The sequence below is a fragment of the Apostichopus japonicus genome, chromosome 3 (genome assembly GCF_037975245.1).
Source record: "Apostichopus japonicus isolate 1M-3 chromosome 3, ASM3797524v1, whole genome shotgun sequence".
Classification (NCBI taxonomy): Eukaryota; Metazoa; Echinodermata; class Holothuroidea; order Aspidochirotida; family Stichopodidae; genus Apostichopus; species Apostichopus japonicus.
The window spans coordinates 16,643,512-16,668,411 of NC_092563.1; the positions used below are offsets into that span (position 1 = coordinate 16,643,512).

General features: G+C 37.7%; 1 protein-coding gene across 1 annotated transcript in view; it reads right to left on the reverse strand.

Moving 5' to 3' along the window:
* The window catches only part of LOC139965216 (kelch-like protein 11), a 39,928-nt gene extending 15,520 nt beyond the window's left edge, over positions 1–24,408 (reverse strand). The window contains exon 1 of the mRNA XM_071967376.1: positions 22,365–24,408. Coding sequence (XP_071823477.1) covers positions 22,365–24,167 — 1,803 coding nt within the window. The 5' untranslated portion in view covers positions 24,168–24,408. The remainder of the gene's footprint in view (positions 1–22,364) is intronic.
* Positions 24,409–24,900: the final 492 nt, after the last annotated feature.

Consider the following 24,900-nt stretch of genomic DNA (forward strand, 5'->3'; position numbering starts at 1 on the left):
AGACTTGTTTGTTTTAGCTAAACTTGGAAGATGGAAGGTTGTTGTTACATGTGTGTATGGGTAAGGAGAAACTAAATGGTAGTTTCAGAAGTAAGGAATTTAAGGAAGGAACCAAGATGAGAAGTAAGGAAGAAAGGACAAGTGGAGGGTGATCTGAAAGTAGGTCATGGGTGTTCCCAAAATTTGTAGGTCTAATATTTAGATGAGAAAGTACAGTAGATATGGATGGTGAGGGGGTGGATATGGGGAAAGTAAGAGAAAATTGAAATACAGTTCATTAAAACTTACTTGCCCTACTCTCCCTAAATATCCCAAACATCTCCATTAATTTGTGTGTGCTATGACTATATCCACTATAAGACAACAAGGGGAAAGGAGTAGGGGTGGGGGAGAAGGGAGACGTTACATATGATACACAAAGCTTGCCAAAATTCATACTATATTATTTTCCTTTTATTCATCAAAACATCTTGAAGTTGGTATGAACTATGAAGTACAGATAAAAGCAAGCCTGGTCCAAAGAGACCACTTCTGCCATGGGTGGAGGATGGAGAGGCTCGGGCCTTCTGGCATAACGTTTCACTCTAACTTCTCAGTGGTTGGAAATCACCCCTTCACAATTACTCTCTCAAAAGTCTTGTAGGCTGAATGACACTTTTTTTTTCAATTCAGTGTCTAAGATTCCTACTCCATTTCTCTCAAAATCTAACGAAAAACCTAAATATTTGAGAATGGTTACATCTAGACCAAGTCGCTGACACCTTTGCCCTCGTTTTGTACATTTTTTTCTTGTTCGATTTCTGTTTTTTATATATTTTAACTTTTACGTTTTATCTTCTGTAATCATGTTGGCTCAAATGGCTGCGGTGATTTATATACTTCTCTATAATTGTGAGTTACTCTCTGAAAGCGGATATTTTTGACTATTTGCACAACCTATCGATATTCTTCGCTGCACATAAAGACAAAATCCCATTTGCGGAAAAACCTGTAACCAATCCCTGGTGCTTTGTTTCTTATTAGTTAGTTATATCCGGAGGAGTTTCGAGTTACTTTGTCACAGAAATCTCATCGAACCGATACATCATCATGTAATGTATCAAAGGAAATGAAAACCTACTTTTATAAAGTGATAATGATACACATATAAAAATCAGCTGGTTTTCTGATCTTCCTCCATTTTGTTTTTTCTCTCCCTTCCTTTCCTTCCTTCTTTCTTCCTTCCTTTTTTCATTCTTCTTCTTCTTTTTCTGTTTTTGTGGTTGAATTGCAAGGAGAGGGAAATGGTTACCTGCCACCTGATAGACCGACGACTAAAACCGCTAAATGTATTCTGCCACAGGGAGAGATTTACAAAACCAGACTTCTGTCATAGATCCTCAAATTTCCAACCAGACTGCTGAGCACAAAAAGTGCCATTGCAGGTCAAAGCTTCCTTTCGGGGAAATATTTTTCAAAAGTTCATTTTCATGTCCGTGAACAAAACCACCATACTAGTAGAGAATAGGAATTAGTAAACCTGTATTAAAAATAGCAATCTGCACACTATGTGCAGCATACAATGAAACGGTCAAAAGATTAACAAAAAGAGAGAAGCTTATTGGGGAGCTGTCATTCCTTCAAACTATTAAAATTCTTTAGAGTATCTTTTGAAACTGGTTGAGCAGGTAGTGAAGAGACAGATATGAAGGAGTACTTAGGGGAGGGGAATGGAAACTACACAAGAGAACTAAATTTGGAAAGAGTTTGTTACAAGACTAGATGACCTGACTGTCAATTGTTAATCATGATAGTTTCTATGTGTCTATATCAAACTGAGAATTTTTCATTTCAATTGTCCATTATGGATTGAAAAGTAGCTCTTTTTTTTGGGGGGGGGGCAGGAAGGGGGTTTGTGTAAGTTTATTTAAGAACCATGCATGAGTATTGATACTGTATTAACTGACTTTTTGTTTCAGAATAAAATGGGATGCAACATGAACTGTGATTTTACATTTTTGAGTTAAATTATTGTAACTCATTTCTGATAAAATAAGTTTTGTCATTATTTCAAAAATGAAATTTGCTGTCTGACCAGTTGATGAGCAATATTGCCACGAGATTACACTATAAAAGTTCCACTGACGATGTATGCAGCACAATGAGTGCTTCTATGGTTACCTCTATGGAAGAGCAAAGAAAGAACCAGGAAGGAATGACCTCTGACAGAGGATTGAAAGTCCCCCCCCCTTATAGAGCAGTCCCTGCCCTCCCCTCTTGCCATGGTAAAACAACCATACCATACTCTATATAACTCTAATATATAACCAAAACACATAGGCTAACTGCAGGTAGTTATCTACAGTATAATAGCACAGGTCTGAGTTCAAAACAACAACCATGGCTGATGGATCTATATATACCTAATCCATTCCATCTTCTTGAAAAAATTCAAGAATTAGCGAAGAGAGGCCAATGCCCGACATCCAATACTATCTATCCACCTACCTTGATGATAACAGATTCTGTATATACATATACATGCCTCAGCTATTTCTTTAATTGCTAGCATTCTCGTAGCCTGCTGATTAATCAGGCCGAAATCTGTTTTAACCCCCTAACACCTTTTGTTCTGTTTTGTGCCGTGGGATTTGCCCTGGCATGTTAAATACCTCTGCTATGTAAGAGGTATATATGGCTATTAGTATAAGCAGCACTTTTCAAACAGCGTACAGTAAATCTGATATAACGCAACCTGGGTTTATAACCTAATCACATTTGTGTGGGTGGCGGATTGTGCTAGAAACAAGTTGCTTTTAATCTCAAATGAATAATTGACACACATTGCAGCAATACCATTATACCTTATAATTTTTAAAGTCCCCTTTTAAATCCTCCCCGCCTGCCCCCCTTCTTTTCCTTGTAATTATCATTGATGTTGACATATATGGTGACTTCAATAGTTAATACTTACTATTATGTATTTTAATAAAGCAATTAATCACCATTCTATATGCATAATGGCAAGATTATTTAAAGAAAACGTACATATTTTCGAGAGAAAGTATAGATTGCCCGGTCTCTTTTTGCATTGAATTACAACGGTCATTCGCCCGAAACTATGTACACAATCACCCAATTACCGGCAAACACGGTTAAGTGCGTCTTGAATAATTGAGCGCAATAAGGCAGTTAACAGAGTCTCAATCTACACATGTACATGTAAACAATTACAGATGCCAAAAATAAGACTGATTTTAGTTTTCCAGTACAAAATTTCAAGGAAATATTCCAAGGCTCTTTAGAATTCACTGCTCTTTTACAGAAAGTTGAATGAATTATGCAAAATGATTGACTTAATCGCCAACTACTGTACCACATGTCGATTATCTACTTAGTGTTGCCTTCCCACAGAGAAGAGGAGATTAAATCTGAAATTTAAACTATTTTTGATCGACTCAACTGACATTTCGTTTTAGAGTATTTTGTTTCTTAATTCTGGAATACCAACAAATGCAAGTTGCCAAGTGTGACTCCTTGCAGTGGGAAGTGCTACCGGAGTAAGCTGCTATACTTTGCATTTTGTAGATTCTGAAGGAATTAAGAAATGATGGGGTGGGCGTTGACCCACAAGGTAGGGGGTGGGGCGTCAATGAGGGTACAGGTGGTGTTACCAGTTATTGGGCAAGGTAGATAGGAAAGTGTCATGGTAGAGTTCAGGCAGATAAGGAGAGGGTAAAGTGTTATTTATTTATATTGTGCATGAATTCTATATAGTTTCTATATGCTCCACGATAGATAGCCCACATATAGGCGACTAGGCGTGGACCATTATATATTATTGCAGAGCTCTTGAAGAGAGAATGGCCGTGGCGACTTCTTCGAGCATAAACACACACTTTCTGGGCTGTGGGCAATTAAAAATGCATGCTCATCATAATGCTTAAATACCCAGGCTATCTGAAGGGGGTGGGGGAGGGGGTAGGTCCCCAATAATTATAGTCCCCAATAATCACATAGGCATAGGCACATAGGTCCCCAAGAATCACATAGGCATAGGCACATAGGTCCCCAAGAATCACATAGGCATAGGCACATAGGTCCCCAATAATCACATAGGCATAGGCACATAGGTCCCCAATAATCACATAGGCATGGTGCCCAGACAGGCGTCAAGTTCAAGCATAAAACGTTCCAAAACTTAAAGATGTGCTTCAACTGCTACACATACTGTACTGTATACAAATGTAAGGGTTCAATGAACAGATAAACGACATAAACAGAAACGATACTTATAAGGAGGCTGAGGACGATAATCGACTGCTAAGATATAAACAAAGCTCTTGACTGCTCTTTAGAGCACACAAATACTGGTAATTACTTCAAGTATCCAAAATATGGAAAGATCACTGACCTAGTTTCCAATTCTGTACAAATTCGCTGTAGGAAATCCAGAAAAACAAAACACATGATGTTGGCACTTTGTATGGTAGAATGAGAAGGGCATTGACCGGAGGTGCCGGTCATAGAGGGCGCACAGTGTTAAAAGGTTACCAGTTCATTCTAGGCACGGTAGAAAGGAGTGCTAAGGTTGGTAAGCAAGGAACGAAGTAAATACTGTAGATTCTTGTGAGAGTACAGAGGTTATAATTTGTGAATATAAGTGCCTCAGTTTCAAATATTGGTCTGACTTCTGGCTCCCCTTTTCCCTCCCCCAAAGCTACCAAAGCTGTGTGGAAGGGGGGGGTGAGGGAGGGGGAAGGGGAGGGTCCTTGACCGGCTGTCCATAACATTAATATAGGTTGAAACTTGCAAAACAGTGGCTGTCACAAAACTCTATGTCCAGCCGATTCCTCATATGGTAAGTAGAATTGTAAAAGTTTGTCAAAATTCTGACAGTAATCTGCTTGATAATGTCTTTTCTCTTCAGAAACTAAGAGAACTGAACTATTTTAAAGCAAACATCCATATATGTATCCTGGTAGGATTAAACTGTTTTTGAGCAGTCCTACCAAGAAAACAAGAAAAGAAGACTAAGGAACACCAAAGGTTATAAACAACTTATCTTGAAAAGAGATTGAGTCTGACAACCTCTGACAAAAATCACACAATCCCAGGCTAGCTCTGCAATTCACAATACTACCCAGGAGGATCCCCTGGCCCACCAATCTGTTACCTTTCAAAAACCTTCAAAAGCTTTAAGAGGATCTATTTCAAGTTTAAAACCTCAATGACTTAAAATAGTCTATTCTTGATCTGCCTTTGTTGCCAGGATGTTTGAACAGCAATGTCTTGAATTGAAAAGAACCCACAAGCAGATTAGTCTATTTAAAATGTAACACAAAATCTTGTTTACAGTCCCACTAACTGCAGCTGTTATTGTCTCGGTTTTAAGCGCATAACGCGTAGGAAAGGTTTCTTTCACACAACTTGGAGTTCTATGGTCAACTGTCAAGCCACAAAGAGAGGGATTTCAATACATGAAGGTGCACCCTTCAGAGGTCAATGGCCCAAAATGGTAAAAACCTAAATAGTCTATTACTGAGATCTGCAGACTTTGTTGGTTGGAATAGGGAAAGAGGTAATTATTAGGGCTAGGAGAGAACATATAATTATTTCTCACACAGGGCATCTCACACCATCACTGTAATAACCCAAATGTTGCAAAGGAGGTAGGATCAAGCATGCCGATGTTCCATGCTATAAGGGAAGTTCCACTCTCACAAAACAAAATTGTCCCTAGAAAGGGCTTATCAATTTTTTTTGTTGCCCTTTCCTGTTATACATGAACAGAAGGTCCATATAATGCTTGCAAAACTTGTTGCAATTCCCCAAAATATATAATGGAGTTGTTGTATAGAGACAGATATAATTAATAAATAAATATAATTAGCCAGAGAGCCACAACTGTTACGTGTGAAACTCACTTTGCATATATAAAACCACAGTGTGAAAAGCTTATGAAGTTTTTTTAGGGTTTTAAGTCTTACTAATTCCAACTAAGTACTCAATGGGCTTTTGGGATGATAAAAGAAATCTCACCTCCAATGTTTTGACAATCTACACAATCAGACAGAAAGACATACTGTAAAGCCAGACATTGAAAATTCCACACAATCACACTCTGACTTTGTGTACAGTGTAATTTCTTACACAATTGAACTTCACAGTAAGTAACTTTTTAATTGCCCACCACAAAAATGTGTGGGTCTATTTAAAGTCATAACAACAGGTTTTACTGTATATACAAAGAGATTCTGGTGCAATCAATGCTAAACTGATTGGTCATATTGAGAAACTCCACAAGTGGTCTTTTATGACTAACTTCAAATTGGACAACTCCCATCAGCAGTGCCAACTATTAATATTAACGACAATTGCTATAGAGATTATTAAGGAAAATTTAAATGCATTATACTATCTACCCACCCATGTAATGATGTAAACTTAAACAGAGACACACAAAAAGCTCAATTTGAATTGACATCCATTCCCTTTCTTGATTGTATCGAAGGAAATGTGTATGATCCATGGTCACAGACTACAGTGTATACAAGGTAATGTGATTTGCACCTTAACCCTCCCCTCCCCGATCCTCCCCCTCCCCTCCAGATCCTCCCCACATGCCCCCCACCAAAAGAAATAATTATTAAAGAAACGTTACCAACTGTAAGGGTTGGACACCTTGGTAGAGCACTGGATTTATAATGCTGAGATCACCGACCGAAAATTCTTGTCTAAATTAATAGCAAAACAATTCCTCTTTGGCTCTTTTTTCAAAATTTCCTAATTCAGAGTGTAAACCCAAACTAACATACACCGATGGGAAAACAAATTAGTGTCTGAGTGCATGTATAATAAGAGATAGGTACTAAGAGACTAGTGAAATATATTTAGTATCGACTAAGTGATGGATCATGTTACAGTAAAATCTGACATACTCCCCCACATGATGTTCTATCGCAAGAAAAAGTGTCCGGGGGCATGTCGCTTGCCTGCACATGTTTTAACATTTAGTTTGCATGGTGATACAAAAGAAAACTTGGTACAGCCAACAACCCCAAGTAGTACATTCCACTTGGCAGAAAAAAAAAGAAGCAGATTTCCTGAACTGGAAATCAGAGGCAAAATGGGACGTGAGGGAAGACGGAATCTCTCTCAAGCGATTTACTTTTGAATTAAAGTGAGACTCTGCCTTTTCTGTTCCCAACATTGACCCTAAAGCTATTGAGTGGGATACTGTATTAAGATGGACATGAGAATGAGGTTCCAAACAGGAGACCCATCTGCTCCTCTGAAACCCTAGCTTTGCATATCCCCCTCTCCCCCCCCAAACCCCCATCCAATTCTACCTGATTTCTACAAATAAAACTGCATGCAAATGAATATTGAACCATTAATTGTCTGATAGTCTCTACAGTAACAGAACTATTGTACCGTATGTATAATTAGTACAATACATTTCAATCTCGCTTCATCTCGTAACGTAATCTATCCTGACATACATGTCTTTTTAAAAGAAAATGACATTTATTCGTCAGTCAATTAATATTTCAATACTTTGACGATAAATTAATATGAAGTGTGTACACTGCACTGTGTGTGTCAGGTTTGGTGATGTCTTTGGCTTTACAAATCAGGACTGACATACTGTACAATAGAAGCTCTGGTTTACATATAATTAGAATATATACTGTACAGTAACAGTACATAATATCAGTAGGCCTATATAATGGGTTCAGAATATATACAGTAGCAGTGTACAAACAATTTCGTCATCTTTTTGTCAACATGTTGGGGAAAAAAATATTCACTAACAAAAGGATTTCCGTGGGAATTAGAAATTATATTAACTGCATTCATTATACTATCTGGCTGAACGATAAAAAAAAAAATTGTTTGCCCTCAGGTGCAGTTACAATAATAGATGTGAGAAATGGGTAGTGGGAAAAAAGTGTCTTAATTGTGTATAGTAGCACAAAGTTCCACAAGTCGCTACAAAAGCTGAAACATTCCAAAACTTACTGGTTTTGGATTTACTAGTGACGAGCTTACCTGTCTCCTCACAACCTTAGCACCTCGTTCTACCATGCCTATAATATCATGGTAACCTTTAACACTGTGCGCCCTCGATGACCGGTCCCTCTGGTCATTGCCCTTCCTTCTCATGCTAATGTTGTGAGGAAACAGGTGAGTGAGGAGCAAATTAAATATATACAGTATACTGCGATACCTTCTATGACTTCCCTGTAACATACTGTATTATTAGCAGATGCAACCATCTTTTCAGTACTGGGAGGGAGAGAGGGGGGGGGGAGGGCTACAATGTTAAGTCATCCAAGGGAGAGCAATTTTGGTAAGATGGAGGGTGCATAGATGTCAAATGGTGCTATATTTTGAAATTTTAAACAACATTGAAGAATTTTTCGACAGTTTAGGTTGTACCGCTACATATACATAAACATATAAAAATAAAATAGATCAATGTACTGTACACTAGGAATTTTTATAAAATATTAATTCTGCCAGCCAGTGGGAGAGGGGGACTGATCCCCCTGATTTTTTTCTGGGGATGGGGAGGGTGGAGGAGAGGTGCCAGAAGTATACAGAGTTGTGCCCCTGAGTATTACAGTACTTGACTGCTTACAAATTTGCCAATTAGTAAAGTTTTGCTCTATACAGAATGTTTGAGTGCATGGACTGATGTGACAACTCAAGAGTTAATGTTCAAAGGTCTACAGCAGACTCATAAAACATTTATATTGCTTTAACATGATATGAGCCTGCATTGACATAATTTGTTTTCAAACATGTGTGACATTTATAAAGGGATTTGGCAGAGGTTTGTTTGATAAAGGTTAGATAGCAGATGTTTTGGTCCAGCAGTTCCACAACTGTCCCCAAACTGTGATCAATACTTCAATAACACTCCCCTGATGAAAGAAACAGGCTTCTGCAAAACTGAGGTCGTAACTCAAGTCCCTCCCATGGAAAACTTTTTCATTCAAAATCAAATTACCACAGGTTAGTGTTGGAGCTTATAGGTTACCGATATCCTCTTCAAAATAATGACCTTGTTTTTTTCCTTCCTTTTTAATTTTTTTTTTTATGGGAAAATGATTATATTCAATGATCCATTTATTAGTGATGCACAAACACGTGCTTTCAATAATGCACTTCCACAGGTGAAAAATCATAATTCCTTATTTTATTACCATCCCCCCTTTTTTAAAATCTAATTCTCCAAAAGGGCACATCATGTACCCATGGAGGACTTGAATGAAAGCCACTGTAGGGTCTACCATCAGGTGATAAATTATACAGTATTCGGGTAGCAAAAGATTGAAATGGAAAATTGGCAAAAATGCTACAATGAGCTACACAAATTTAAACATGGACAGTAATTCCAAAACTTACTGGTTTGGATATTTACGATGATGCCTGCCAAAATGTGAAACTTACCAATGAAAAGAGCTACTTTCAAGTCAGATATATTCACACCATACCCACCCCTCTGTATCCCCAAACTAGGACAACATATCAGTATATATGGCAACTACCTGATGTAATGTACATAATGTATGTCTTATCTGGTAGCACACTGTCTCCTTGGTTAGCCTATAACTAGCCTAGCTACTATATACCACAACAGTTCTCTCACTGAGCACACTGGAGTAAATATATAAGAGAATAAGATCGAAGGAAAGGGTGAGACCCAAAAGGTGAATGGCTTTTATAGAGCTGTCAACTGCAAATCCATTTCTTTGGCATCAAATTTATTTCAGGTGAAAAGGTGCTGTTATTCCTGAGCTGACAAAGTTGCCTGGGGGCTCTTTTATAAAGTTGAATCTGAGGATGGTTGCTAGGTCGGTGCACTCACTCAAAAACAACAAAATATCTCTGGCAATTATATTGACAGAAATTCCATTGGAGCTAAAAGCAAAGTGGAATTTGTCTTGGAATTTTTTGTCAATAAACAAGCCCTGGAAAGGTGAAAATATCAGGGATATTACTTGAAAAGAAGCATTCTTTCTTTACTTTTTTCCCAAAAATTGATCAAATTTGATCAAATATCGTTGTTATTATTATTAATAATAAAATTGGAAATTTATCAAACAATAATATAGACATATCCCTTCTTCCAACAGTGGAGGGTTACTGAGTGAAGATGATTGATTACAGTACAATGATTACAGGACAGTACAATAACAATATAAAAATAAAATCCACATGCAAAAAATGCACGATACTGGTACCTTGGATGGTAGAATGGAAAGGAAGGAAGGGCATTGACTGGTGGCGTGTGGGGGGGGGGGGGAGTCATAGAGGGCGCACAGTGTTAAAAGGTTACCAGTTCATTCTAGGCATGGTAGAACGAGGGTGCTAAGGTTGTGGGGAGACAGGTAAGCGAGGAGCAAAGTATATAATTAAATGAGCAATGTATTTATGCAATATATTTGTAACTAAACAAAAATGTATGTAAACAACAGTTCACTATCGCTGAATCAGATCATGATCCAATGTTAATCCTCGATAAAACCAAGCTTTAAATATCTTCTAGTACTTAATCTGTCGACAATTAAATGCACTCAGACTAAACAACACATCTTCGTCAATGGGCGGCTCCTCTGTTACAGAATCTGGATATCTTCGACTTAACGAAGGCAAAGATCAGGACACGCTGCTTCATACAATTCCCTCCATCGCCTCCCATTTCAAGATGCAAAGTTCCTCGAAGTCAGTTTTTTTATACCTCATTCTGCATAAGTGATGGAAACCCATTTGTTTTATACTTCAAAACTTGTATAGTACTGTAATATGTGCATTGTCTGTGTAAAAATTTAAAAGGTCGATTTGACAGTGACAGCAGAAACACTTGAGCTTGTTTATGTGTAGCAGTACATGGAGGCTACTAGAATTCCATTACTTTACAGGAATATCCCTCCCTCATTTTGAGTCATTTACATGCATTGTGAGTTTTCGTTGATGTTTTCAAGGCCAGTACATTCACACTGTCAGGTTGCAGAACACAAGTGTGATTATTACTAGCATGGACAACAAATTCCAAGGACTGTAATTACCAGGTACTTGTGTGTTCAATGCAAGTAAATAACTGTGCAAGGTGTGTAAATGAGAGTTGCTTTTGTATCAAAGGTAAATATTTACCGATCATGAGAAAGTGTTTCGAGCTAGTTTCTTTGTAGGAAAGTGGTCCATTGTAGAGAAGTGGACCAGCGAACAGAGGTGGTGGGCCAGTGTACAGAATTGGTCCAGTGCAATGACATGGTATTTCGTTCTAGTGTTGATTCTACAGTAACTAGCCTAACTTGAATTTGTGTCCAAGTTGGGATAAGCTTATCATCCACACTTTGAAGTCTAAAGATTCTTCTTCATAAAAAAAAAACCCTTCCTATGGGCTTAACCACTTTTTATAAACAGGCAACCTTAACACCTTCACACAACAAAATGCTAACTCACTATTAATACAAATATGTAACACAGATTCTCGCAAAACCGGTACTTGTACAAACACCTAGCGAGAACAAGCTCATTTTTGTGAGCTACAATTAGTTTGGACTAGAGTGCAACATACAGTATGCTGTACAGTATGTGTTATGCATGAGACAGGTATAAAGGAATGATGCTTAAAGCCAAATTATGTAGATTTTTTGGAAAATAAAATCTTCTAGTCTCTTAAATGTGCTTCAGAAACTTTGGGTGTGATTTAGACTAGATGAATAAGAGTGCAGCTGTTGTGGTGAGACAGGTAAGTGAGAAGTAAAATAAGTAAAGTTTTGCAAACTAGTTACAAAATACATCTCACAATATTCAGTTTGCAATCAATCAATCTGGGATTACTTTGTAGATCAGTGATGTGAAGAAGGTCAGACATTTGGAATTTGAGACTCCGCGAGAGAGGTATAGCGCAAGAGATGCTGTGTGAAATCCCATGAATATTCATAAATTTTATTCAAACAGAATGCAGACGACACGCCGTGTAGAACAAACAGCCGCTCACACCTGCCAAATAACTGCAACCTCCATTACTAATTAAATTGGGGTTCGAGACTGTAAGAGAACCTCTTTGACCTATACACATGTATACACAACTGCTGATAGAATCCTATTTGAAGCAATATAATGTACAGGCTGCATATTTAACCCAAGATTAGAATCCTACATGTATTTGATCTAGATCTACAGTACTAACTGTACAGTAGCTCATGACTGTCTCCAGGCACATAGCCAGGAATTTGCCAAGGGAGGGGCGAAACTGTAGATTCGGCATTGCAAACTATCTAAGCGTAGCGCCACCATGGTTGGCGCGAAGCGTACAAGAAAATTTTGGCTGAAAATGCCTCCCAGATCGCTGGAAATGGCATTTCCCAGGCCTTGTAAGTTGCATCTTAGCATTTTCTCTTTGAAAATACTAGCGATATCATAAAACTTTAAAAAAAAAATTTAAAAATATGCGCAAGGGGGGGGCGGCTGCCCCCTTCGCCCCCCTTGGCTACGCGCCTGACTGTCTCATTTCCAATGGATTTTTCAATACATATACCTGAAAACTTACAGGTGTGGTATTATTAACAAATGATGATACTGATCTGTCTCTGTTCAACATATGCAATCAGCTTCCACTGTCCAGCTTACCCTGAAACTATGATTGTAATAAGCCCTAAGAGTGGTAGATTTTATTGGACATTGGCCCTGAAGATCATCAGTGGGGGAGGGGGAGGGGAGGGGGGAGGGGAGAGGGGGAGGGGAGAGAAGGGGGCACAGTGTACACAAAATGGAGATAGGTAAAGAGAGGAGTAAATGGGCAGGTATAAGAATGGACTGGATAGAGTTGAAGGTTATCAAGTCCGAATTCTACTCTTTCCAGCTAAACAACAGAAGACTTGGTACAGGATCTTTTAAAATACAGCAAATAATGTTTACAATTTTTATGATTATGTTTAAGATAAACCTAATGTTTTTGATAAACGTTTATGATAACCTAAAGCCTATGATAAACCTAAAGCCTATGATAAACCGTTTATGATCAATGTTTATGATAAACCTAACATGGATTAATACAGAATATCATGTACAAATTCTGTGGGTGAATATTTAAAGATTCCAATTAAACTAACATGATTGTTTAATCATCATTTAAATCATTCAGTTTTGCTAACTTGTTACCTGCAATGGATACTGGTAATCCCAAATCAAGTAAACTGATTACCTCTTACATGGCTCATAATATTGAAAAATTAATTAACTGTATGTGTATAGTACAAATAGTTAGAAGCAGATATATCTAATAAAAAAATATATATTTCTGTACAAATGTGAGTGTCTGATAAATTTAATACCAGTTTAGCAAATCTTAAATCCTGTAGAATGTTGCAAAATCAACAAATTGATATATTGATAAATAGCAAGGCTGTAAATTCAAGGAATTCTTGATGGTTATTAAAAGTACATATATGATCACAAATGATCAGGGAATGAATATAAATATTGCAAACTGTGCGATTTGCAACACTGGCTATGTATAGCCATTAGCACAGTATGATGCTGTACATGTATGTGTGTGGTTTAATTATATGACAGCACAATTACATGGACTTTGATTTATTGATTTATAGTCCTAATACCATCAGAAGACAAAAACAAAATACTTACATGACTTATCATTTAAAGGTTCAAGATCATAAATGTTACAGTAAGGGGACAGAGTGTAACCTTTTCTTTATTACAAATGATGACAGTATGTGAGTGTGTTTTACTGATATGATGGAAGATAAGTAAGACATATTTTTGTATTTATATCTGTTTCCCAAGATATAAAAGCTGACTAGTTAGTTAAACTGTACTGTGTGTGTCTACTACACACATTGATGTATGTACTGTACATAAAATAAGTGCATGTCTCCAGACACAGGGCATGTCTTGTGAAACAGTTAATGCATGTCTCGTGACACAGTGCATGTCTCGTGACACGGTTAGTGCATGTCTCGTGACACAAACAATTCAGCTGTATTTAACTAAATACATACAGGTCTGCAATTTTACATTGGAATGTCCAATTTATTGTGTAAATCTAATGGAGACATGTAATATTTGCACATAATTCAGTAGCCCTTGATCATGCTAATTGATCTGTATATTGTCAATATGTGGTTAAAACCAGCTGTATTAGCATACTCCTTACGAAAATCTTGAGGTAATTCCAGACAACAAAACGCATGATGTAGGCACTTTTGATGGTAGAATGAGAAGGGCATTGACCGGGGAGGGGGGGGCGGTCAAAGCAGTGTCACGACAGTGTTAAAAGGTTACCAGTTCATTCTAGGCACGGTAGAATGAGGGTGCTTAGGTTTTGGGGGGACAGGTAAGCGGGGAGCGAAGTAACTTAAGCGAGTTAATTAACCATTTCAGTCCAGTATTTTATGAAAGTACTGAATACTACCGACAGTAACCTTCTGCTACCAATGCAATTTGCCGGTTCATGATCAAACAGTAGAAAAAGTGTATTGTAATATCCTCATACATTGTATTGCAATATTATTCAATAATTGTTATCTTGTATGATAAGAATTTGCATGTATGGCATTGTACATTGTATAGTCTATTGTGTACATTTGGTTTGCATTGAAAATTGTTAAATTACTGTATATTTAATACGTATATATGTAACTGGATATTGTAATATTCTCAATAAAGCAATTCCAAAATTTCTGATTTCCACCTATAAACGTTCTTGATTTGTCCTTGCACTATCTTAAAGTAACTCCAAGGATATAATATCAAAAGGCAGAGCATGTCAATGGCAACTACAGTGGGCAAAAGTCACTGACATACAGCAACGCAAGTTAATCTAATTTCCGTTATAATTAGGGTTTTCTTTCTTCTTTTGTTACCTGCATAGTTGATTGATCACCTTGGGAATGATAAGGGACCTGGTTGTAATTTTCATATATGCTTTTTACATTTCAATCATAAAAAGTCAGGAAAACATGGATTGAAGTAATTTTGAGTCAATCAAGAACTCCCATAAAGAGAGATAAAAACTGAAAGCAATGTTTCATTTGCCACCCTCTTCCATCTGTTCCTCGCCTCTCAGCAGGGGCAGAGATTTCTGTCTGACTCTGTACATTTCCCATGCTGGGGTAAAAGCCAAGTAAATCCTTTTGTCGTCATGGTAACTGGAGAACCTGATTGGCATAAGGTATGATGCACATCTGTCCGTTTTCGAAATTCTGCGTAAAAAGTCTGAGCGAGATATCTTTCATGACTGATGGCAGAGACACTCGAGATGAAAAGCTTAACGTTCTCGACCTGCAGATCTTTTTTTACTGCACAATATATAATAAAGCTGTGTATGGCTGTGTCATCTTAATTTCTATCTATCCATATGGCACTGCTGTTAACTGTTTTAGCCAAGTATGTTTAAATACATTTAAAACACAAACACATCATACTGTATATTCATGTCCATGTCCATTAAAGTCTAAATAATTTACTGTAAATACTATAACCTTTCAGCAATATTAGGGAAAACTAGATGGATGGATTTTTTGTACAGATCAGCAAATGTAAAGTATTTACTGTACAGTGCTATACTGTGCTGTACTCTACAGTGGTATACTGTTCTGTACTGCACAGTAATGTGTTAAACAGTACTATTAAGTACAGCACAGTTACAGCATACAGTAGTACAGTAAGGTATCCAATCAGCCCAACTACAAATCTTCACCACAAATCATGCTTCCCACAATTATAGTTCCATGCAATTGTACCGAGACCACTTTAAATTACACTCTACATACATACATACAAAGTACAGTGCAAAAAGTACTACAGCAGCTATGAATGAAATTTGCCTACAAGCTCTTTTTTCCCCTTCCAATGATATCTTTCTTTTCAAGTTCCATACATTTCATATATTTCGTTCCGGATCCTAATCGTATCACTGTCAGATCTTATTTCAGACAAACAGATCGACCTCTCAAGTGTCCTATTCAGTGGCTCATGAATTGTGTCATTCAATTTGATCCAACCTGCCTACAATTACTTAAATTCATTTCGGAATTGTCATTTATATTCCAGTCTTTCAACAAAACTGTGTCAATTAACTGGTACCGAAGGAAATGCATTGATCACAGTATCTATGACATCTCTGATAAAGATCCTTGACCGTTCACTATGGAGTAAAAGCAAAGAATAAAAAACAAGACAAAAAAAAAATAATTCTTTTCAAAATAAGATTTCATATGGACACACTGCATTCTCTTTGTTCTGTAACTACAGTAAGTGCTGAGCTCATTAATTGACTGGGCCACAAGGAACAAAACCTTGCATTCATTGCGTCCGGCACGAATTGACCAAAAGATGAAAATCAATACAGCCACAGTAGATGTAAATGGTGGAGCGAGCGGGCAGTCTGTTTTGGCTTTGGGGTTTATAGAGAGAATACTAATTAGTTAAATAAAGGGAGACAAAAAAATAACTGTTATCCCAGGGACCAAGGATACTTAAAGTGAAGGGTGTATATTATAGTGTTTGCCATACATATATACTGAACTAGTTACTCGTGGGTAACCTTAGGACATCACATCTCTTTAGTTGTAGGAGAATGGTGTTTTGGCTTTGGGGGTTTATGCAGAGAATTTTAATTAGTTAAATAAAGGGAGACAAAAAATAACAGTTATCCCAAGGACCAAGGATACTTAAAGTGAAGGGTGTATATTATGGTGTTTGCCATACATATATAATGAACCAGTTACTCGTGGGTAACCTTAGGACATCACATCTCTTTAGTTGTAGGAGAATGGTTCTCAATTTATTGATTGGTGTTTTGGGGAGTCTGTGAAGATGGAAAATTTCATCATCTGTGTTGTCAGCTGTAATCTCAAAAAGTTGTTATTTAGGTATGACAATTAACAATTTAACACCTCTGGATCGCTAAACATTATGTATCCATCACCACCTCTGCCCACCTAACCCCCCCTTCCCCTCCCCTTTCCATACTCACATGCTAACTTTATTCCTGTTTTCATACATTTTTAGGAGGTTATCTTCCCATGCACCATAAAATTTAAAACATTTACCAAAAATATGTGAAATTTGTGTTAAATGTAAAATATTAATAGAAATGGAAACGATTAATAGTCAGACAATTAGTTGCAGCCTAAACAGTTAGTTGACCAACTTGGCTGTACAACGTAAAATAAACAAATCAATATTGAAAATTGGTGTGAAAATAGAAATATATCAAGAAAATTCCAGTTGATCATCATGTCCTGTTTCCAATGGATGCTGGAGTTCCAGGCACTCAGTTTGACCTGCCAGGGTGATAACTCCCATTTGACCAATCAATTCTTTCCATCTCTTCTTTGAGGTTCCTCATAAGTGTAGGTCAGTAGTACTGTATGTTTTGTGACCAACCTATTAAATTTACTAGGATCTTTATTATCTGTGCAGTTCTCTGGCCTCACTCCTGGCAAAAAAACACCTTTGTCTTTTTATACATCCTTCCTTGCTTCTGCCAATGGGATTTGAAATAACAAGTACTGTGAAATAACAACTGAAGCCGCCCGTCTCGAATAATGAACGCTAAATTTTATATCTCTTATAAGGACACTACCACAAACTGTGAGAAAATTTAACTCCCAAGTTTACATCTTGTTTCCCTCCAAATAGACACCTGCTCCCTTACAACCATTTGATCTCTCTTATATTCCCTCGGAGGTTTATACATTTCATGATCCATTCTACACAGTAACCCCAAAGCGACCTCATCGGAGAAAATTTCACACAGAGTTTCAATTACACTTTTCCTATATAGTTTTAACAAAGGGAAAATTTTCTCAGAATAACAAACAGTCAAAAAACATTTTACTGTTTTTTAAGAACTTTTATTTTTTACTTTTAAACCCCCCCCCCCTTGACCATGGGGTAGACAGACCCTAATGAGGTTAATCTGAGATTGCATCTGGCCTGTTAGAACAGTTTAAATCTAGGTATTAGACACTGTACATGTACAGTACGTCACTTGGTTCTGGGAAGAATGTAAATGACTTGTAACAAGTCCATTTTACTGGACGTCAACAAGCTTTGTAAAAATGGGTGTATAATAAACACTGTACTACATGTACCAATACTGTACAATGCAGGTATTGTATTCGGTTGTTCATAGGAACTTGTTTAGTAGAGTCAGTGTTGTGGTTACAACACAATTCATGCAACTCAAACCTACAGCCTGAACAATTAATGTTTATGTTCTCCAGAACAAAAAATGGAGGTCTACTGTATAGTACAAAAGGTACTGAGGCGATGTGAATACAGTACCACAAAAGCACCTTTATAGGAACACCTTCATTTTGTGACATTTCTGATACCAGATCTACCATTTATAGTATATCAAAGGAAATGAACAGGAAAAATTAGTGAATTAATTTGACAGGTTTTAGATTAAAATGAGATTTTTGAAAAGAAGAGTCCATGACTGGAGAAATGAGGTGAGCTGGATAGTGGATACAGTCTAACCAGGGAAAACAAATTTTTATGGATATGAGGATACAAGGAGAATAGAAAGTTGGTCTTCCCATGGTCTACTTTACTAGCCTAGATACATCCAGTATCTATAATTGTACAAATTATGCATGCAGAGTAACGTGGACAGGCAGTGGCAACCTGTTGAAACCAAGTTAAAACTCCCAAATCAATGTTGAGATGGCGGGTGTACAGGTATGCAGCATGCAGGCCAAACGTTGTACTTGAAATAACGAAAGAGGAACTTCAAAGAGAGCAAAAAACTGTTAGCCAAACTACTTATAGACCTTCTACTGCAAAAAAAAAAAGGCCTGTGTAGGTAAATATGTAACAGTTAGACGGCCTGACTTTCCGATCCTAGCTCAGGATCTTCTTCAGAGACTGAGATCCTGTTAGGATCCAAAAATCAGGTCCTATTACTCTCACATATAACAAGGAACTTGTCAAAACATTCAAGCAGTTTACGTAAATTATGTATGGTTAATCTGATCGTTAAGGGTTGTCAGATATGGTGGTACAACACTGTATGTATACACTTCAGTGAACTTTATAGAACGTGAGGAAATAAAATGCTTTTGGGGATTGTGGTTCTTTTTTTTTATTTTTATAAAAGGACAATTCTCAAAATGCCCAAACAACCTTTCTATATGCTTAGTCAACATATTCACTCTTCTTTTCAGAGGAAATTTGTCACTTAATTGACAAAAACGACTGTTGTCATTACAGTACTTTACACATACAAAACATTATCTGCATAATAGTGAGCTCTCACTGTACAGAGAAAACCTCATAAAGAACAGGATGTTTTCAGTACTGTACAAAGAAGTCTCTTGTCACGAGTTTCGTTCTTTCCAAGTCAATGTACGTAGATTCAAGCTAACACCACACTTGTCTAATTTTTATGGGAGATATTTTCACCACCCTGGCCTATTCAGTCTCACTTCCTTGGTCTAATCAGGGATGTGCCACCCTGATCGGTGCGGTAGTTGTCAGTTTTTTGCCACCCTGTCTAATCAGGAAGTTACCACCCCGGTAGGCGGTTGCCACGTTATTTCCACCACGGTTTTAATGAGAGCATCGCCTCCTTGGTATATATATAAACTAAGTACAGTAGTCATGTTTCGCTACCCGCTTGTCTCAGCAGTGAAATTGCCACCCTGGCAGGTGAGAGCAGAACTTTTCCAGTTTTTGTCACCCTCGTCTAATGAGGGAGTTTCAGTCAATGACGAGTTTGAGTCCTTTGTTCCATCGTGGAGTAAGTCTTAAGCTGTTAGAATATCAACCTCTCGGAGCAGTCTCGGTATAACATGCAGAGCCTAAGTACTGTTTATTATATGACACTATTCTCAAATATTTAGTGAGCCAAAATCCCACGAGTGTCACTTATAAGATGCATCAATAAACATCACCACCAGTTTGGATCACATATGATATTGCTGTCATAAATATATCCTTTTTTCAAACAGATTTCTTTGTTACTTTACAAGCTTAATTGTCAAAGTTTCACCTTAGTTCTTACCCTTTGGAAGGAAATTATCAAATATGTATACCCTGAAGGGACAGAGCTTGTTTCTAGTTTAAACAAAGGAGTTACTGTTTATAGATGGTTTGTCTGATATACCCGTATACTTTATGTGTGGTCCACCTGCAAAGTTCATTGTCAAGGTCCAGTCTTGGTAATTCAACCTAAATAACAAATCTTGCTATCATTGGCAATATATGCATCTCCAGAAACTGTATACGATACATGATACTAGTCTATAGTACTAGTGAACTTACTGCATAGTGTTTCAGTACACTAATAGTCTGCAACTACTGTACTTGTGATCACTGCTAAGTTCACTACTCAGGAAAGATTACAACCTTTGGAAAGGAACAGCGCAGTTTCTTAGACTCTAGAGGATTTCCTACTGTTTATTAAGTGTATACTGGTATTTTTCTCTAAAAGTACTTGAAATGTTAAAAAGTTAATGAACAAGAATGTATATTAATTGCAATTTTCTTCTCTTTTTTTCTTGTTGCTTAAAAACTGCAAATCTTTAGAGCTCATAATTTCTTCATCCACCAAGTGCTCTAATTTTGTTGGACTACAGTAAATTATATCTGTAATAAAGTTAAATGGTTAAGAATGGTACCCTCACAATGTAGCAAATTCTACACTGTAATATATGCAGAACGTTAAAACTGATAAAAATTTATTCTTCATAATATTAATGACAGTATTGAGTGGTTATCACCCAATCTCGTCAGAAGTCAATTACTCGTTTAATCAAGATCAATTGATGAATGATAGCGGCGTTCTGCTACCATGGGTAAACATACGTGAGTCATCCATGTGAATTCTCAAAAGTTGTAATCACCGAATCAAACACTTGGTTACGTTCAACGTAATGGAAAACTATCAAAATTATTTACATGTTATGCAGTACCGTGCACGCGGTATATTAAAATATATCTAGAAACTTGAACCTGACAATCTCTTTTTGACCAAAATGGCATCCCATATATACGGTATGTTTGTGTGTGAATTAGTTCAAAATAGTTTTATCATGAATTCATGATCATACCATTGGAAGTGTCACATTATACCGTATTCACTGCTTATCACTCAAATGTATCTACTATTGTAAATAAATTACCTGCTGTTTATATCAAGATTAAAGCGATGATAGCAAGGCTATATGGTTGGTGAGTCATCCATGCATTTTCAGAAGTTTGATCACACCTGGCACATAATGAGTCAAGACTCATAGAACCTACAATAACATACTGTGCAAACACTATCTATAGTTATCAAAGTTGAACTGTGTATATGCAGGGAATAATTGGAGTGTTCAATCTTGCGTAGAACTTTTCCAATGGCTATGAACTTTGTTTCTTAGAAAATAATATGGTCTCTGACTCCCTGTGTGTACAAAAACTGCTATCTTTGCATTTTGCATTTATGTAATTTGCCTGTTAAGCACTTTATTTTGCATAGCAATTAGCGATGCATACCTGCCGGATACAGTAAATTATTCCCCGAAATGTAATTTTCAAATGTGCACACATTGTATATATGTTAGAAACTACACAGTTTGCAACATGGCAAAAATATATATACTGTACAGAACTGGGATTTTTTGTTGTTGTCTTGGTCAAAATAAGCACGTCAAAATTGTACACTGTGTAATACAGCTTGGAAGATACCCAATAAGAGGAGGCAGGCTGGGAGGAGGTCATCAAAGCATGGATCTATATTAAACTGCGGTTCCACCATCAACAATATGATCGATATCAGTACGTAGCAGGTTAGAAAATTGGAAAATTGAAAGCATTTATAAATTGTCAAGTTTTTCACTTGAAGCATTTCACTCTCACTGGAGATTTGATAGTACAGTATATATAGTGATGCTACATACTGTACTGTACAGCATAGTCCTAACAGTACTGTGAACCAAAGTTATTTTCAACATGGTACTATTTAATTTCATTTAACTGGTTAACTTTTCTTGACAGTTCGGAGAGTGGAGTCTACTTGCATTCAGATTTCTTACAGTACACAGTTATTATGTTGTCACATTGAGAAACAAATGGATCAATGCAGTTTTTGGCCACTATCAAGAAAGTTTGAAGACACCTAACTTTAATATCTCACTTAGTGTTTGTACGTGTATTGCCCCTGTGACACTCCAAAATGTCTACAGTACTCAGTACAGATAATTTTGAATGGCAGCCAGGGAAAGTATATAAGCTTCAACTTTATAAAATAGCATTTTTATTCATTCTAAACCTTGGAGGCAATATACATCATGTTGACTTTTAATTTAATTAAATACCAAACTTTTAGCAGACTTTTTGCTTACCTACGCCTTTTTCACTGAAGCTGAACATGACCTTGTGGAACTCTCCTGGTTATCGTTGTTAAGAAGAAATTCGTACGGAATTTGCAGGAAACAACAGGCAGATGCTAGGGTGGAGGCTGGAGGCGAGGATATGTTAGTCCAGAGGTTCAGATCCTGGTTGAAAATACAAGCATCGGAAATGGGCGAGTTAATAGACCTCTCCGTACCCCAACCGCCAAAGATGAAAACGTTACGATTCATACAACAGTACTGGAAACAAGTCCTCTCTGGCAGTCGACAAAATTGGCAGGCCACTTCTGTCCAGTTGTCCTTATCAGGGTCCAAACAAAACTGTCTCGTGGCAAGATCAGTGACATGAATTTTACCATGGAAAGCTTCCACCACTGGTAAATCCCAACAAGTGCCCTCTTCCAGAGGTATAGGGGTAAGAGAGGACCACTCGCCAGTGTATGTGTCGTATCTCTCCACCAGTTTGACCGGCCGTCTGTGGCGATCTCGTCCGGCTATTGTGATGATGTACCTATTGTCTATTGTCGCTACTTGCATATTGTACTTTGGAGTTGGCATGTCAGACACTTTCTTCCATTGGTCAAGGTCCTGATCATATTCATATACGGTCTGTTGAACCCTTTCCCACCGTATCCCACCTAAGGCATAGAGGTAACCATTGCAAGCGACAAGAGAAAGATACTCGATAGGGTCCGGGAGGTTTGCCGCACACCTCCAACTGTTAACGTTTGGGTCATAGACGTGTACTGAATTTGTAACAAGACCATTGCTTGACCCACCCACCACATACATGCAGCCATTCAGTTCAGCCGCTGCATGAAATCGGAGCTCCACAGGCAAAGCTGGCAAAGGGGTCCATCTGTTTTCTTCCATGACGTATCCAAAACACTCCGACATCGGTCCTTGTTCTGAAATGCCACCGGTTATGATGACCACATCTTGCAGTCTACCTTTGCGTGGCTTTAATACAGGGCTGTCACTGCAGTAACTGTGTCTGGTAGTGTCTGTTTGGTGTTTTGCATCCATATACAATTTCAGGCACTCTTCATTTTCAGAAACAAGGGGTTCTTTTTCCACAACGTTGATCAAATAGTTTCTATTCAACTGCGGAAGTCGAACATGCCCCAGCAGTTCCAAGAGGCATCTCCGCCTCGATTCCACATCAAAGTTGACCCACGCGATGACTATTTCATACACCATTTCTTCTTTCTCGACTCTGATGTCCTCGTCTTTGATGATCTCAAGGATCTCGTCAAAGTTGAGACGAACAATGTCTTCCATGGAATTTTGAGCGACTTGCATGAACTGGTTGCGAATAAACTTTTTACTTCTCTCATACAAATCGATAAACCCATAAAGATCGGCTAAATGTCTCACCACGAAGCAATTAGATGCATCCATGTTTTGGGTGAGGAAGCGATAGCAGTACTCTTTCAATTGCGACATCAGAAATGGATCTGCACCCTGTAAAATCACATCAACATTTTCACTTGTGATACTGATCTGTCCTGTGTACATGTAGTCCAAAATCTGTTCCATGGCATCTGCAGATACACATTCAATGGTTGCCATATTTTGCTTTTCTTCCTCAAAACCACTATTGCACATTGCATCAAAGTATGGGCTACAAGCTGCCAGCACGTTCCTATGGGCCTTGAAAGTCCTACCTTCAACGGTGAGTACCATGTCACAATACTTCCCGTCTAACCGTTGAAGCCTAAGCTTTTCGAGAATGACCGAGGCTCTATCGTCCTCCCTGAATTCCATCTTGGCAATGTTACTTGTGTGACCCATGCTGTGTCGATGACAAATGAAACATGAATTAGGTTTCCTCTCGCTTATAAATCCAGATCACCGTCTCTGATCTCCATCTTCATGACTGTCTCAAACACGAATGCACGGGTGACCAAACCTAGCCTATATCGCATACTGAGTTAAGTGTAAATGGTGATGAGTTTGTTATAGTAACGTTAGGTCTTCTCACACACACAGTGACTCATTCATAATACCACACAACACATGCTGAGTAGCAGAAGACCAGCTGACTCTACTATTGATTACCACACCGGTTTTTTTTCTTTTCGAATCGAAATAGAGGTCGTACTTCAAGTTTTGTTTCATTTGGTTTGTTTGTGTTTAAATTAGCTGCTTACCGTACCAGTTGCAAAATGCATGTATTGCTGAAGAGGTTTAGTTTAGTAGAAAAAAAAAGGATCAGGAGGGACACTCAAGACCCTATCAAGGACCCTATAGGAGAGGGAGAAAAACAAAAGACACAAAACTCAGACCCGATTACAATGCGTAAAGTGATTTTCCAAATCATTCTTAAACCCATTCACAATACTTGCAAGTACAACTTTCTCAGGCAAACCATTCCACTCATTCACAATCCTATTAGAAAAAAGTTATGCCGAATATTAATCCTACTTTGCAAATTCTGGAGTTTAAGACAATGACCTCTGGTACAACTACTATTAGCAGACATGAAAAATTCATGTTTGAGCCATTGCACTGTAAGCAAGATCAG